The sequence below is a fragment of the Rattus rattus genome, chromosome 3 (assembly GCF_011064425.1).
Source record: "Rattus rattus isolate New Zealand chromosome 3, Rrattus_CSIRO_v1, whole genome shotgun sequence".
Lineage (NCBI taxonomy): Eukaryota > Metazoa > Chordata > Mammalia > Rodentia > Muridae > Rattus > Rattus rattus.
The window spans coordinates 152,873,286-152,891,236 of NC_046156.1; the positions used below are offsets into that span (position 1 = coordinate 152,873,286).

Sequence of the window (17,951 nt, forward strand, 5' to 3'; positions counted from 1 at the left end):
CGCAGAGAGGGGGGAAAGCTCAGTTTCTCTGCCACAGAACAAGATGAAAAAGCGAAACAGACCTTTGTGGCCATGGGGCATTTCCGGCTCCACCTTAGCAAAAATCGAAAACCTTTCGAGTCATGAGCCGTTTGGGCCAGTGCTAAAAAATCTGCTTGGCATCAGAAAAGGGTACCGATGGGGGTGTATGCGCCTCCTGGAATCATTGCTCCTTACCCTAGATTGTCTACCCAATTTAGTAAGCGATCAGGAACGCTGCTGATGGGTCCTTTGCTGCTGTGTACTGTGGCTCCCACGCTGGCTGGTTCGCTGAATGCCGCTCACCTTCTGTTTCTCTGCGTACTCTCTTGTGCAGAACACGTACACAAATGCAGATAAACTGCTAGAAGCAGCAGAGCAGCTGGCTCAGACTGGGGAATGTGACCCCGAAGAGATTTATCAGGCTGCCCATCAGCTTGAAGACCGGATACAAGACTTTGTTCGGCGAGTTGAACAGCGGAAGATCCTGCTGGACATGTCTGTGTCATTTCACACGCATGTAAAAGAGGTAAGACATCATGTAATGACAGCATGTACTCTGGTCGGCAGGATCTTTGGATTTGTTGGAAAGTTCAGAAGTTGGTCATAGGAGGGGACATTGGCTGAAAGGTGGCAGGTTAGGAGGTGGAGCCCATGAGTACCGACTGCATCGGCCCTGGGAGTTTCCTCCTGTCTCTGCTTCTGCAGCTGGCTGTCCTTGTCACATGAGTGCACATTTGCCTTTGCAGGGGTCATCCATAGTCGGGGTCAGGGGAGACTTGTGGGTCAGGAGAGGAGCAGGAGAACCAAGAGGTGGAGTGAGATTTTTTTCAGTGTTAGAGGGGAACAGTGCTCCACGTAAATGACACTGTCAGGTCCTGCTTGCTGTGGGCAGCACTGGTGGGCACTGTCTGTCTGTTGCCTGGTCATAGGGTGGAACATGGTGGCCTGCTGGTCTTAGCAGACTACTTTCACCTACTCCTTATTCTAATACACTGTATTGAGTTTAAATATACCAAGGCCACATGGTGCAGGTGCTAATGCCCTGTGTGCCTGTGGTAACACACTTCTCTCAAGAACTAAATATAATCAGGAATGTGAAAAATAGATACCAAGTTACCAAAATATGACACACGTATATAGCGCAAATAATAAAGATCATAGGCATATATACAAAGTTATGTGATCATAAAGCTGCATTAAGGAAATTACTATGTTGCCTTTTATTTTGTTTTTGGAAATAGAGTTTTGCCACATAACCTGTGGTAGCCCTGAATTCCCTCTGATTGTAAACGGGCAGTGATTCTGCCTTCATCCTTTTGAGTGTTTGGATCATACGATGGCATTACTATGCCTGGTTTATTTTGTTTCAAGTGGTTTTTTTTTTAAAAAAAATAGTAATAAAATCAAATTTAAATGTAGGTGAGTAAGGAAAAAAACGTTCCACAAAGTACCTTCACAAATTGCCATGACACACTGTGACACGCCTCTCCATACGTGGGAGTTTATAAAGAGCTGCTTTAATTTGGGCTTAAGTACACAACCACTATGGCAATAGAAGGAGGAGGATCTGGAAAGATAAAACCACTGGGAGAAATTGGGGAGAGGCAAGTCTGGCTTGCTTTGTGTAGAAAGACATCCAGAGTCTAGTAGCCATGGGATGCTTTAAAGAAAGCACCTTCAGTATGGTTCTGGGACCTTGGGCAGGTCACTCAGAGCCTGGAGGTGGTTGGCACTCAGGCCTTTCTGCAGGAGGACCAGGACATCATGGTTCTGGGACAGACATCAGAACAGGAAAGCTAGCACAGGTAGCATCCTTCTGTACTCTTAGTTATACCTAAGACAGACTTGGAAATATTTCCAGTCCATCTTTCTCAGGAAGCATGTTCAATGGCTATCCATCCAGGCAGTTTTTAGCTTGGACACGTGAGCGCTGGACAGTTTCTCGCACTCCTGATGTTAGGCAGAAGCCACCTCTGCTTCCCAGCTCTGCCTGCTCTACAACCCAGCCTTGTCACAGCAGGCAAACCTGTTTTCCTGAACTCCCAGCCTGATGACATTGTCTCCTGCTCCTGACCCATCGGTTCCATCCACCACATCTAGAGCCTCACCATTTGAGCTGTATTCTCCCTCCTCTCTGCGGTTCCAACCCCTAATGGATGCAGTATTCCCAGATCTATGGCTCTGTCCTACCTGGCTGCGTCTTGCTCCCTCCCCTGCCCTGGAAACAGTTAGCTGCTATTCGTGACATTTTCTGGCGCTCTCTACACATATCCGTGACAACACTGGTCATATTGCCTTAGGAGTCGACGTTCCTACCTATCTGACTGGTGCTTGTTACTCCTTTTTATACTACACAGTTCACATCAAAGCTGAGAGAGCCACAGATCAGGATTGATCAGGTATGCCGGCCAGCCCAGAGCAGTTAGCAGTTCCCTATGAACACACAGCGTGCTGATACTGTGAGTGTCCTAAGAGCCGTGGGAGAGGTGGTAAGGGTGGTAGCCACTGGGAATGGAGAGCAACTTGGGAGAGTAGAGAGCCTCCATCCTTTAGTATATAGGGTGGTGCCCACCTGCATTCCTGAGAATATTCTTCAGTGCCTTAGCAGACCTAGGAACAGGGTTGGTGTCCTTGAGACAGAGTCTTTGTGTGAGGCAGTCTGTGGGGCAGATCACCTTGCCTACTGTGTCACGGTGTTCACTGCACAGACACAACAGGACAGCTGAGAGAATGAAGTTTGGATTTGTTGATTTTTTTTTTAAAATAACATTAGTATTGCTTGGAAGGAAAAATAATAATTATAAAAACATTCAGTAGCTGGCCTTGCAGAGTCTGTATTGTCACCAGGTTTGCAAACTATTTTGATATAAAAACACCTTCAGTTTTGACTGGACTTCACTCTATGACTTTTAGTGTCTGTGGATCTACAGGCTAAGAATAAAATGGTCCCAGTCCATCTTCTAGGCGAAGTGACTTTCTTCCGGACTAGAAAGGTTCAATGGCCCATTCTTTCCTTTTCACAGATGATACCATCAGGGTAGGTATAATTATCTCGACCACTTCCTCTCAGACGCTTATACCTAAGGTGACCCAGGGTAACGGGATATGTGGTAGCTAATGGGGAACACATAGCAGGACCCATATGTATATATAGCTCACAAGGTAGCCAAGACAGTAGCCTATAGGCTTGACACAAGCCAGGATTTTCTCCTGCAAGTGTTTGAGCTTCTTGTTAGCCCCAGACTCTCCCTCAGAAGAGGCATCTCGTCCTGAGTAACCTTTCTGTGCCAACAGTGTCCTTCTGTGTGGCATGCCCCCTCCCCAGGAGGGGGTACTTAACACATTTATACAAGGAGAAAGGTTGCTTTCAGTTTGTTTACCACTCAGAGCATGGCTTACTCTCTCTCATTGGCGTGTAGGTGAACTTCAATGAACTGAAATGAAAGTAAACACTAAGACAAAGACCAAGAGGATGGAAACATTAAATTGACAGGTGTTTGCATGACATTATCAAAAAATGGCAGGTTGCTAACAGATCGAGCAAGGTAGTTCTCAGACATTTTCCTTGAGAAACAACAAAGAAACTTGTCTGTCATAGGCAAGTTCATAGAACTTTGTGGAAATCACCGGATAAGGCCCTGACCCAGAAGGTAGCCTCACCATGTGGTTTCCCAGGGAGAATCTTGATTCTCCTCAGTGTGGGCATCAATCTTCCCTGTGTGGTCAGTTTCTGGCTATGATATGATCCCATAACAACTCACTGTGGAAGGTCCCTGGTCAAAAAGGCAACTTACTCAAAGCCAGCTCAGCTATCTGTGGTAGTCCCACCGAGAAGAGGCCTGGTAGCTAGCTGTCTGGTCATTAAACTCAATTGTGTCCCACGACCCCTAGGTTATGGTCCCCGTACCTTAGGAGTCTGTTCATCTCTCTTTTCTGTGAGTGCTGAAATGTTGCTTCTCTCTATCTTATGGTTTATGTGTGAGCTGAATGGAGTAAGAGCATTAAAGTGGTCTGTGGCCTCAGACTGTCCCACACAAGAGAAGGACACAGATTTGACACTCGGTCCTGCAATAGAGAAAAGGACTTATTTCCACAGAAAGCACATGAGGTGCCCCACCCCTTTCAGAAGAATGTGTGAGCTTCTGCTTTCCTGCCAGTCTCTCTCTCAGCCCACCCTTTCTTTTCCTCAGTGTTTTGAAGTCATTAACGGGATGTTTATGGTCCTAACATGTGTGGGTTTGGTGTGGGAGGTCTCTGAGCCTTTCCAGTCAGCCTCATCACCTCCTGCCGTGTGTGACCCATAAGCACATCAGTGCTGACGATAACTGCCCTCCGTTCCTACTGAATGGACCTTCCCAGCACTGAGCCCACTCTGATGTGTGAGGAGTGATGCCACGGTGGCAACCACAGCTGCTCCTGCACACTTCAGACGCTGGGCTTGCTTGATAGTTTAAGTCTGGTTCCTTTGTGTCCCCACTGCAGAGCCTATCCCAGACTTAGATGCTTCATCCAAAGTTGTGAAGTGATGTCAGTCTGCCACCTGATCTTAGTTCTAGTGCCTTGAGTGACATTTTTATGTCTGGATCCAGTGAAAATATTATCAATTTCAGCCATTTCTGCTCATTCAGCGTCACTCTCTAGACTAGTTCCTGGCTTAATTACTAACTGCTTTGACATTCCTGGGTCATTTGAGGCAGCTGGGTGGCAGCCGGGTGGGTTGCCGCCAGTTTGTTTCTGGGGCTGAATCAGTGACCCAGCACTGGTCTGTTCTCAAAATCCCTGGTTTTGAATGAAACAGGCTGCTGCCATCCTGCCTGGGACAGGCAGAGAGGCCTGGCTGTGCCTCTGCAGGCTTGACTGCGAGCTGGACACATTTCTGTTTGTGAGCAGTGCCTAGGAAAAGAGAACTTTTCATTTTATTCAGAAGGCAGAATAAAGGCCCAGCAGCCACCTGGAGACGTCTTTGTCTCAGGGTGCCAGTCTGACTTCACTTTCATCCCCAGCTTCCCTTTTGACTCTTGCTGGAGCTGGCCTGCGGGGGGAGAAGGAATGTCCCAGGCTTCTTCCTGGGCAGAGGAGCTCCCCACGCTGCCACCCTCAGCCCTGGACAAACCCTAACCAGGAGCCATGGAACTGCACCCAGTGCTTGTCCATGTCGCCCGCCATCACAGAAGGCCACAGTTCCCTCCTCCCTTTGGTAGCCAGAGAACCTGCCAGTGCCCGGGGCTTGCTCCTGCTCTCTGTGGGAACATTCTGTGGGCCACGCCCTAGCAAATGACAGCTGTTCATCTATCCGGGTTCACCACAGGTACATGCCCATGTGTGCGCACACACATGCCCCATCGGGAAGCCATGAGCAATCATGCGCAGGTTTTAGCAATCAGAGCTTCCGCTTCTCTGTGATAGACAAGGGTCCTTTGGCGGGTGCAGCACAGATGGGAAGAATCCACACAGGATTTCCTAGAACCAACCTGCTACATTATAGCAGACATAAATGTCTAGCGTCGATTCCTAGCCTAGACGTGAGCTTGGTGGTAAAGATCTGTGAGAGGAATTCGATGTCGTCTCACCAGTCAACAATTTCTGTTAAAGAGATGAAGTCTCAAGCGCATTAAACTGTCCATCTGTCTGTCTGTCTTCTGGAGAACTCGGTTTCTCTGCTTACCCAAGGGAAGAACAAGCGAGCAGTTGAATAATGAAACACGAAGAAAGCGAGCAGCTTTGTCGACAGCACTCAGTCTGGCTTCAAGCATCAGGAGCCAAGCCCCGTGTCTCTCAGACCTCATTGGGCATCCTTGTGAAAACAGCGTTCTCCTCTATAGGTAGGGTTGTCCAGAAAACAAATCTGTCATTTGCACAACTCCTGTGGAAATGTGGCCTGCATTAAAGTAACCTACAGCGACTGTGCTAGTGCGACACACAGCCCTCCGCCTGTCCCAGTGACCTCTGCCCCAGCCTCCGCTCCAGGCTGGAGATAGTTCAGTGAACTCCCCTATACAAGCTCCACAAAAAACGTTTTCCTTATAGTCACTGCCATGGTGCACACGCTTCATGGCCCCCAAACCTACTTGATAGATACAAAATAATCCAAACTTTAAAGTCGGATGCAGAGGTGCGTTGAATAATGCTTAAACTGAACCTCACCGATCTCTGATGGGCAGTAGCTGATCTGTTTCTGCCCTTCCCTTCCTTAGAAACCCCTTCACTGTACCCTGTTTCTCACACCACAGTGGAGTCTCCAGTGAGACCCGTGAGTCCATGCTCTCTAGCTTCAGACCGCGACAGCCCATTCTGCCGGAGACAGTCCTTCACGGACCATTCATATTTACATGACTCATTTTACACATATGACCAAATGCTCCTGATCCCAGCAAAATAAAGGTTCTGTTTATTGATTTGATTTTCTTCTCACTTAGTAAGCATGAAGAAGACATTTGTGTTAGCAAGTGTAGACGGAGTGTGTGGTGCTGCCCAGAAGGGAAGAACTTTGCTCAGAGCAGTTCACGTAAAGTGGCTTTCTTTCAAAAGTTTATTTTATTTTTAAATACTCTTGAGCATGCACTTGAAATCCATTGTGCATACACAAGAGTGTACACCTAGTGCAGTTGCCCGTGGAGGACAGAGAAGGCATCGTATCTCCCGGAGCTGGAGTTACAGTCGTGAGTCACCCAACCTGGGTGCTGGGAACTGAATTGGGACACCTGGGAAGTATAGTGTATGTGTTTTATGTGCTTTTAATCTCTGAGACAGCTCTCCAGACCCTAAAGATTTCTTCCCATGAAGAATAACTTAAAACTGACTCAAAGTCAAGAACTTTGTCATTTTTAAGTACTGCGCCAACAAAGAAAAACTGTACAGGCCAGAGAGTTATCTCAACAGGTAAATGGCTGTAAACACTGCTGACCAGAGCTTTATCCCAGGACTCAGGTAGCACAAGCAGAGAATGGATTCCTGTAAGTTCCTTCTGTCCTCCACATGTACACGAGGGCACATGTACATAAATTTTTAAAATGTGAAAAACATAATTAGCTTACAGATGTTAGAAACTAATGTGAAAAACTATATAATCAACTCTAAAATACTGAGCACACAGTAGTCACTAAATTAACTGACTACTGTATTATCTTTATAATTTAATGTTGTAGCGAAGACTGTAAATATTTGACTTTATACTGACTCCACTTTTTATTACAGATCCTATTGAAGGGTCATCGTCATCGTTCAGTAGACACTGCCTCTGGCTCCTACCAGTTTTTTTTGCGTTACAGCCTGGTTAATGTTATGTGAAGACATGCAGGGCTTTAAAGTGCCCCAAAGTGTCTTACAGGTCCCAGGAGAGTGAATATACACATGTAATCTTACTATATCTTAAAGGGATCCTCATACTCTTGGTCTCCTACTGGTTCTATGAATCAGGCAGGGTTTTGACTCACACAGAGAAATGAAATATTCCATATGTATCTCTGATGTATACATTCTTTTGCTAACTGCTCTTGGTATCAGCAGAGAGGTGGGAAGAGGGATCGATCGATTGATCGATCATCATCAGCATATTAGCTGGGTTTCCCAGGGCAGCCATAGCAACACACAGGTTAGGCTTGTAGTCTGGTTTTGTTATTGCTCCGTTGTTTTCTCTTCCCCTTTTTGAAACACAAAACTTAGAAGCAGTTTGGGGAAGGAGCAGGCTTTCTGCCTGGGGCCCCTGATTCTCACAGCAGAAACCTCACTGCTCAATGCCCTTGGCACCTGCTTTAGGCTAACTTTTCTTTATATATGGCTGGGGCATGCAGAAGACAAGGTGAGGGAGAAAAGGTTCTGTGAGAAGATGGGACCTCTCAGCAAGCTAGAGACCCAGTTCCCTGACACGATGGACTTCTCAGGACAGCAGAAGGGAGCTTACCACATTGGCTCTGCTGCTGAACTGTGGGCGGGCAGACACTTGAGTAGTAGTGGCAGAACGAGTGCTACTACTACAACTACTACTACTACTACTACTACTACAACAACAACTACTACTACAACTACAGCTACTACAACTATTGCTACTACTACTACAACTACTACAACTACTACAACTACTACTACAACTACTGCTACTACTACTACAACTACTACAACTACTACTACTACAACTACTACTACTACTACTACTACTACTACTAATTGTAGTTGTTATTGTTGTTGCTGTTGCTGTTGTATTTTAAGCAGAGTCTTGCTATATAGTCCTAGCAGACAGGTACTCCACTAAGTTTCCCAGGATGGGCTCACGATCTCCTGACTCCATCCTCCCAACTCAATCCTGAGTGCCTAAGATGTGTCCTACAATTCCTTTGATAACATTGGTAATATTTTTTTTTCTTCTTTTTTCTTTTTTTCGAAGCTGGGGACCGAACCCAGGGCCTTGCGCTTGCTAGGCAAGCGCTCTACCACTGAGCTAAATCCCCAACCCGGGTAATATTTTTAAGAAGGTGAATTTTATGTGTTTACTCAGGTTGAGGTTAGCCCTAGGCAGAGATCTAGAGAACAAAAGGGCAGGTGAAGGACTCGAGAGATTTGCAGGCTACAGAAACCAACTGAGGGTTTTGGTACAAAGCCAAACTGTTTTTATCCTCCTCACTGGTCTCACGTGGAAGATGCCAGGAAGAAGGAAGCCCAGAGCTGTCTTTGCTGCATCAGACTTGCTGACAGATGTGCTGAAGGAGTGGACGACCATGCCTGTCAAATGCTCCTGGCCTAATCACTTGGTGTCACCTTCCGTAGGAGATTTTCCAGTCAGAAGTTTGGATTGCCACTTAACCTGTCGTGAACCGTTATGTCTGTATGAGGCATCTCGGAGCAATGATCTCAGGTGTCCTTTAACTCACTGTGTTGAAAAACTCTTCATCTTTCCTTGAGGACAGATGTGGTGCCACCCAGAAATATCTGTTTATAGTTTTATTATGTAAAACTGTGAGATGATGCTTTTATGTAAAACCATGAATGAGAACATTTGAGTGTCACATAGATGGCAGTACTGTGTGCTTAATAAAGAAGTGAGCTGTGTGGTCCACGGGGCTGTGCCCAGAACAACTCACTTAGCTTTAGTCAAGGGAAGAATCGGGCTGGGAAGGAAGGACGCTCTCGGGCTGCTGTTTGAGTCACACGGGCCTGCCATTCAGTTCTCTAGCCCACCTCAGAAAGTCCCACATGTTCAGGAGAGAGCTGATACCCGAGGAACTCCAGGTCCTCTGCCATCCCCCAGAGCTTGAGTGATGGAGCATCTAGGGGAATGGCGGATAGGTTGCAGAGGTATGCTCACAACGTCCAGGCTTGAGGAGTTTTTTCCTGGCAGAGAGGAATTAACTTACACTTTGACACACTGCAAGCTGTTTCACGATGACATTAGTCATTTTTAAAAATTATTTATTTACATCAAACACTGCCCTCCGCCCGTCCTGCCTGCCCCTGCCCTGGCACGTTTGCAGCAGATGGTAGGCATTTTTACAATGGCTTCTATGGAGGAGGGGCTCTCCCGGGTGTTTATAGCAGCCAGGCTGCTGAGGAGATCTGATTTGTCAGGGGTATTTTAGAATAGAAAGAAAGGTGGAAAATTCCAAGTGTCAAGCTCTTTCTTTGAATAACACAGCACCGTTGGTCCTGCAGTCCCCTAGCTGTCAGTCATGTTCCAGCTCTTGTCCCTGGCTGGTCATCATTGCCTTAGCCTCAGGTGTGTAGCCCTCAGGCTGGAATGTCCATGCGTCGCTCCTTCTCACATGTGGAGCTGCCATGATGCCTCTGCAGGTTTCTTCCTGGTACTCACCACTCTAAACACCACTACCCCAGTAAAAATCCCAGTGCTGTAGGCAGGGATGGGCGAAGGGTCACTGGGGCTTGCTGGCCACCAGCATGGCTCTAGGCTAAGAGAGAAACCCTGCTCCAAGGGAATAAGTGGAACCAGCATCTGAAGTCCTCTGGCTTTTGTGCACACCCAGGGGCATGCTCACCCATACATAAGTGCACGTGAATTATACACGTAGAGAGGAGACACACACGACACCAGGCATGTGTGCTCAGCGTACCTTTGCTCACTTCTGGCAGAGGAGTTTCCTGTAGGTGGTGGGAATGGTTCCCTTTCCAGCCTGTTCCTTACACTTTAATTAGAATCACAGGCTGTGAGCACGATGGTCGCTCTACTGCATGTGCACCTGCAGGCTGCCATTGAAGCCACTCGCTTCTGCTCAGAACTTGTAGAAGCAGCGCAGCTCTGGGGAGCTGAGACTGATACTTCTCACTCTGCCCCTGCGCCTTGCACAGCTCCACCATACTAAGATTCCCACATCCGCTGAGGGCAGGGACACAGGTCGCAGTGGCAGTAGCTTCTGTGCGTAGAGCCCTGGCTGTAAGAGAGCACACTCGTCCATCCATGTGCCTGTCTTATTCTTTCTCGAACTGGCTTTGCGGTCTGTGAAGGTTCAGTTGATAAAGTTACCCCATTTCATAGATTGAACTACAGGTAAAGAACACAAGGACTTTGCCAATGATAAGGCCTCTCAGGTAGTGTGCATGCAGACTTCTTATGAACCAGTCTCCATGTTGACACTGGACAGCCTTATGTCCTCCCGTGGAGTGCAGAGAGATTCTGCTGATTCTGTCCTAAGTCTCGGATTCCCTTAGCCGCCTACAGCCCAGCCCTTTCCAGAACCATCAGCTCATACAGAAATCCTCTCCCCAAGTGATGGAGAGAGGAGTCTCTTCCTGAGAAGAGATGTTTCAGGGCCTTTCCACTGGACAGTGTAGGGCCTAGGCCTATGGGTAAAGAACTGGGGTCAGGATTGTCTGAGGCCAAGACGGGATCCTTACGCATCTTTGTCTCAGAGCTTTTATCCACATTATTTCATTTCCCAAGACCACCTTTCTCTTTGTATTTTGGTCCATGGCCATGCCTCTGGATACATACAGTCCAGTTGTGGACAGTTTTCTGCAGAACACCCACCCCAGCTTACACACCTTCAGAACTCTCAGTACTAAACTGAGGCACAGCCGTGCCTTTTAGGGCCTCTAGGGGGCAGTATTGCCTATGCCTGTGTCTTGACAATTCTGTGGTTCTTAGAAACAACCCGGGTTGCTGTGAATTTGCACAGAACATATCTCCTCTTGCTGTTGGATAAAGATATTTTTTTTTCACTGTAGATTATTAATCCTCACAGTGCATTATTTTTTCATCCTTGGGAAAGTATGACTTAAGACTTTCACAAACATCCTAGAGACTTAAAATTTCTTTGTTCCGAGGCACCTTAGGTATTGCGTGTTATGTCATTTTAAAAGCTTAGAAATAGACTTTGCTTAACTCAGACTGCAGTAAGATATGCATCAGTCCTCCCTCAGTTGATGTCACAAAGGGCCTTTCTCTAAGACTCTTCTTTAAATCAAGTTAAGAATATTCCTGGCCTTTGACATCATGCTTTTTATAGATAGCCTCAGTCCACTACCTCAGCCTGTTTCCTTGGCATCTGCGCCATCCCAGAGTCACTTCCTGAAGTCTTCTGTGTGGCTTTATCTCTGTGGGCCTCATGGGCAGGCCAGGTGGGGGAGCACACCGCACCAGTGACCAGGATGTGGAGGGGAAATGCCTCTGTGTGTGTGTGTGTGTGTGTGTGTGTGTGTGTGTAAGCTCTGCTGGGTGGAAGGGCAAAACTTAACCCCTAAATATTCCTATTCAGAGGAAGCGATTTCTATAGAACCCACCAGATTCCTTTTATACCCTTCCCTCTAACTACAGTATCTTATGCTATTTTAGGGGTAAAAGAGCTTAAATGTTAAGTTTGCCAGACTAAGTGACTAGTTTTGGATAACTGAGAAGCCTCGATGCATTTTGGAAGGTACTTATAAAAGATGTAAAACTTTATGAAATTGTCATATTATGGGATTTTTCTTAGGAGAAAGGCAGCATCAGTGACTAATCTGCTGACTTATTCTCTCTGTATGTATAACCTCATGGACTCTATTAGGCAGCCCTGACTATGCATTCACACTAACCTATGACCTACAGAAGAAACAGTAAGGACCAGATGAGGAAAGGCCAGCACTCTGCCTGGCAGGGTCTCATCTGGTTTGAGCTCAGGCAGGCTGTCACACGGGGCTGTCACTGTACAGTAGCCCGCATGTGTACCTGAGTGCCGCACCTCAGATCTGCCCCAGGGGCTGTCTCTCTGGATAGTTCTTTATCAGTGTATCAAGGATCGTTTGAGTGTTTTGTAACACCTTCCATAGCATTTGTCCAGACAAGAGGAATGTGGCAGATGCCCCTCCCACACAGGCACCCCGCTTCCTCCTCATCCCACAGTGGACTTCTAGAGTCCAGCTACAGTCACCCCTCCCCAGACCAGACCAGGTGCCCCGGACACAGCGCCTGTGTGCAGGAGGGATCTGACCAAGGTAAAGGAGCGGGCTCGCCGCTGTGGTGGGCTGTTGCATTCATTCGTGCAGTAGCCTCCCGGGACAGCTTGAGCAAAGCACAGAAGCTCAAGCAGGAGACTGGAGATTTTAGGAGACGGGAAGTCAATGATTTTTATTTCCATTGCTTGTGAACAGAATCAGTACAGATGCAAAGAAACGCATCGTTAATAAATATCTATGTTGGGAGGGTGGAGGGCGATGGCAGTACCTTGTATCTGTCACTGGAAGCAAGTGGGTGAGTTCTGTGTGTGTTTAGCCATGCACCCATGCATCCTTGCACCACCACCGGTCTGGCGGGGCCTGCTAGCTTAAGAAGTCCACTGACTTGGTCATCACAACAGGTTATTTTGGACTCATCAGTAGAATAGTGCAGTCCACTTTGCAAAGTGGTTGTTCATTGCTTGGAGCAGCATATACTTTTCGTTCCTTAGAGAAGAATCCTGTCTCTTCAGTTACGTCAAATCCATCCCATGTTAATTGCAGAGTGCTGAGCTTGTGGAGCACCCCTGTCTGCACAGACGCTCCCCTGCATCTTCCTTCATTTGTTGTCTTGGTAACTCCTCCATGGGCATGAGGGTTCTTCAGATCCTGTCCTACCAAGCCGGATCATAGAGAAATTAGCTGATGCATGTGGACCACAGAGCCATGCTTTACTAAGTTTGTCCAGCCCGGGGGTGGGGGTGGGGCTTACTCCAAACCTTAAGGCAGTGCTCCTGTTAGACAGTACCACCTAGATACCGCTGTGCACTGGGGTGCTCGTGTATGGTTCAGGTGGCAGCGCTGTGGTGCTGTTGTCCAGCTCCACTCTGGTGTGACTGCAACCCCCGGAGAGTGCTTTACAGTGGTATGTAGAATTATAGCACAGTACAACCTATGGCCGCTAAGAATGGTTTCCATGTGGGGAATCTCAGAGCCAGCTGGGAGATCTTTGTGATGCTCTTGTCTTTTTATCATTTGTAAGTGCAGCCACTGTGCTGACAGGCAGGGAGCAAATGCAGATGAGGTCCTTACTGGCAGTAGACCTCCAAGGACGGTGTAGGGCCTCAGGAAGGGTTAGCTGGGTTCCTTCTCCTGGTGTACTTTCCCCTTGATCCACAGGACAAGTCAAGCAGCCTTTATCCAAGACTGTGTATGTAGAATTGTTATTGTATGAAACTTGATAGTGTGCACAAAACAGACAATGCAAGAGAAGTTAACAGGTATTTAATATCTTTAGTAAAGTTAACTTGTTAAAGGTAACTTGGCTGAGAAATAAGCCCTTTACCAGCAATTTTCTTGTTTTAAATTTGCCTGTCAAGTTCAAAATGTCTATTGATATGCAAGTAACAGGAAGCATATATTTTATATATGTGGAATTTACCATCCAATGACCAGGCACAGAGATGATGTTTTAAGCTTTTCTGTATTAGAAAATATAGAAGTGGAATTTGGGTTCTAAATCGCACTTGGGAGGAGCCAAGACCCGCCGTGAACACACTGTCTTCCCATAGTAGGATGATAGGCTGGCTGGCCCTGCTTGGTGATCTCAGGAGCACGAGTCTCCATCACACAGGTGTGGTGGAGAATAATTTAGCCTACCGTGTTCTCCTCTGCTTCGAGGGACCTGAAACACTCGTATCTGAGTGCTGGTCCAGTAGAGAAGTGTAATGCCTTTGCTGCAGTAGAAGCAGGAGATGGGTCTGAGCCTCTGTGCTCCCTGACGGATGTCCCTGTTGTGTGAGTGACTTGGTGTTTCCACAGCACTCAGACTGAGCCTCTGCAGAAGGGCAGCGTGCCTTCTCTTCCCTTTCCCTTTTCTCCCCAGTGACAGCCTCTTCCGCCTCACGGCTGGTTTATTTTTGCTCCACAGTGCACGGCATGTTGCTCTTTTTGTGCATGTGTCCCACTAGTTGCTGGACTCTCCAGGCCGCTTTCCCTTCTCTTCCCTCCCCCTCCTTCCTTCCTCCCTTCCTTCCCTCTCTCTGGGAGCAGCCTGCCAACCCCCTCTTCCCCATGTGAGTGGTCTGGTCTCTACAGCACTCAGTCACTGTGCCCTCTCCTGCCTGCAGCTCTGGACATGGCTGGAGGAGCTGCAGAAGGAACTGCTGGACGACGTGTACGCCGAGTCGGTGGAGGCCGTCCAGGATCTCATCAAGAGATTCGGCCAGCAGCAGCAGACCACCCTGCAGGTGACAGTCAACGTGATCAAGGAAGGGGAGGACCTCATCCAGCAGCTGAGGTGGGCCTCAACCCCCATCCCCCATCCCTCCACCCCACTGGGCCCCTCACAGATCCAGAGCCTGTATCAGTCTTTGAACAAATAGACCTAGTGTCCTCTCCGGAAGCCTGGAGAGTTTTCTTCTCATCCCCGCCCCCTGACCCCCTTAGTTTTTCAGCTGCATAGTTGTTCGTCTTAACACTAACAACTGTCAGAATTTAACTTTTGCTAGCATTTCTTCAACATCACCTGATTAAAACTTCTTTATAAATGGATGAGGCTGAATCTCTTTTAAGATCATGTCCTCTGGTCCCAAGAACCTGCCTGGGGGTGTCAGAACTACATCCCTCGCCCCTCCATGTTCCTCTGGGCAGGAGGTAGGACCAGCTTACCTTTATTTCCTTTGGAGGCAGATTTGAAAATTCCTTTGGTTGAGTCTTGGGGGACACTTAAGGATATCCCCCTGCTCCCAGCTCATACATCACTCAGGATAGCTGAAGTAATAGCCTTACGTGATCACCCCTCCCCTAAGAGAGGGGGACGTTACTTAGTAAGGGCTTCATTGATTGTATTAGAAGTTAACCTCGGGGGAGGAGGACCAGCACTGTAGTGGCTGGGTACCAGCCGTGATAGTTGACTTCTGTGAGGAGCACAGCCGTCAGGAGCACAGCCATGGCTCTGCTTCAAGCGTGGTGGGACAGGCTGCCGGGAGGAAGGGGGCTGGTGGTGTTTTGCTAGAGGACAGCGTCTTCCCTTTTCTGAGACAAAGTCCTGCTTCCTGCCAGCCTTCTTCCCCTGAAGATTTGTGTTGCCGGATCTGGTGTCTAACAATGTGAGTCTTTCTCATTGAATTCCTGTTTGTCTCACTGAAGTCCCGTCTCCTTCTGCTCCTGCACAGGGACTCCGCCATCTCCAGTAACAAGACCCCGCACAACAGCTCCATCAACCACATCGAGACGGTGCTGCAGCAGCTGGACGAGGCTCAGTCCCAGATGGAGGAGCTCTTCCAGGAGCGCAAGATCAAGCTGGAGCTCTTCCTGCAGCTACGCATATTCGAGCGGGATGCCATCGACGTAAGTGACCAGCTCCCGCCCTGGAGCCCTGTCCCTGGTTTCTGTCCTGTGTCCTCTCCACTCCTGAGCCTCTACCAAGCAAGGAGAGGGGTGGAGACAGAAGGAAGGCCCCAGAAGCACTGACACTTCCTTGGCCATTGGGGAGGCCCTGGTGGTCAGCTCTGTACTCTGGGTGGGAGACTGCAGGGGGCAGCAGCAGCAGAGTGTGTTCCTAGACAGCAGGGAGTGTGCAGCAGGGAAACATTCAGGCTGAAGACGGTTTGTGGCGTGGGCATGTATGGAGCACCAGGGGCAAGGGAAGCCCTTGGGTAAAGGGAAGCAGCAGGTGTCAAGGGGGAAGGGTGTAAGGTCAAGGTGCAGAGATGAAGGAGAGGCCTTCCTGACTAGGAGTCAGCTGTCGCCTTCCCCAGCACAGCTCAGTCCCGTGAACAGTTCAGGACGACACTGCACACTCCTCTTGTGGAAAGAGAGAGAGCAGCCTCTAAAGATGGGAGCCTCTTCCTCTCCTCACAAGTCCCTCCGTTTTCTATTTTCTTTCTGAATAAAGGGACTGATTGTATTTTAAGGAACAGAAGTTGACCCCCCCACACACACACATACACGCACAAAAGTGCCCTCAGGTGTTTCTATAATTTCTCTCAAGAGTGTACTTATATATTTGATGTGTACAGAGAAGAAAGACATGTGCTTCTTTTATCTCTAGTCTACAAAAAGGGGGTGGCTCTGTGCTCTGCAGAGAAAGATCTTTCCTGCTTGATGTCATGGAGCAGAGTAAGTCTGAATGAACCAGACTGAACTGTCAGACACTGTCAGAAGAACTTCATAAAACTTAATAGCTTGCCTGAGGCCCATGTCCTGCTGCCTGGTTGCTTACACACCTGGCAGTCAGGATTGGTACATGAGTCCTTACCCAGGACCTCTGGACTGCCAAGGTCTAGCCTGTGGCTGTAGGAGTCTCTATAGCACCTCTAGGCCACTGAGGTCTAGCCTGTGACTATAGGGGTCTGTTTCAGCACCTCTGGATTCAGGTCTAGCCTATTACTGTGGGGGGTCTAGCCTATTACTGTGGGGGTCTGTCTCACTCAGCACCTCTGGACCACTCAGGTCTAACCTGTGACTGCGGGTGTCTGACAGTGCACTGTGGTGGGATTCACTGCCTCCCTGGGTTAGAGCTCATCCATATTGCCTGTGGGGTTTGCAGACTGGCTAGGCCCTGAGGTGCCAGCAGGCTTGGGGATTGTACAGAGGAGGCAGAAAAGGCCCACACAGACTGCCCTCGTCTCTCTTAGCTCTAGGAAGATCCTGTGTGGCCACCTGCCTGCCCATCAGCCTCACCTTACACGGCAGCTCTGGATAGGGCAGAGTCCTGCAGCAAGTGCTTCCAGCCGGCTGCTTGTCCAAACTCCAGCGCTATTTCCACAAGAAGCTTCTGTATGCGTCTTTCTGCTATCCTTACTAAACCACAAGTGCATCAGTCCTCCACTCTGGCAGAGGCGGTCAGCCTGCCCCAGTGCTCTCCAAGGCTTGGCCTTCCGCTCATGTTGCGACACATAGATGATGTGCTGGAGCCTCCACAGTGGGGACCCGCTGGCCTGAGCCTGCCTGGGGCTTAAGGTGACTGCAGACAGAACAGGCCCGGTTTCTTCTGGTGATGCACTGTTTTGAAACTTAGGTGTCTGTTGCATATTTTCAGTCATAAGACAGAGCAAGCAGAAGATTCGTTGAAGATTGTCCCCCAGAACCTTCTCGTAGTTGCAAAAGGTTTTTATTTTATTTGTTTGTTTATTTATTTATTTATTTATTTATTTATTTATTTAATTTCATTTATTTCTACTTAGTTGTAACTTAATCTTAATCAAAGCCCAATCAGGAGACACAAACGCATGATTTCCCTGCGTGGAAACTACAGAGCAAGCGCACTAGGGAGAGCCTGCGTGCCAGGCAGCGTGCTACAGAGACGGTCAGTTGTGAAGACTTGCAGCACTTCAGTGTGTGTGAGAAAATGGCCTCCCTTTGGCCTTCAGTCTTTAGGATAGTGAAGATAAGCAGACAGAGGCCATTCATCCAGAAGTCTGTGTGTGTCATCCCTGCTAATCCCATCCATCGTCCCACCCGACGGCCCTCATCCCCGGGGTCTGGAGACACATGTGTGAAGGAAATCCCTACAGGTCGACAGACATTAAGGTAGAACTTAGGGTCATTTTTCCACCTTCTCCATGGATGTA

The 17,951-nt window shown here is 48.2% G+C and overlaps 1 protein-coding gene across 1 annotated transcript in view; it reads left to right on the forward strand.

The window, feature by feature from the left end:
- Positions 1 to 17,951, forward strand: part of Trio (trio Rho guanine nucleotide exchange factor) — a 290,571-nt gene that overhangs the window by 154,025 nt on the left and 118,595 nt on the right. The window contains 3 exon segments of the mRNA XM_032898677.1: positions 356 to 547; positions 14,505 to 14,674; positions 15,552 to 15,726. Coding sequence (XP_032754568.1) covers positions 356 to 547; positions 14,505 to 14,674; positions 15,552 to 15,726 — 537 coding nt within the window.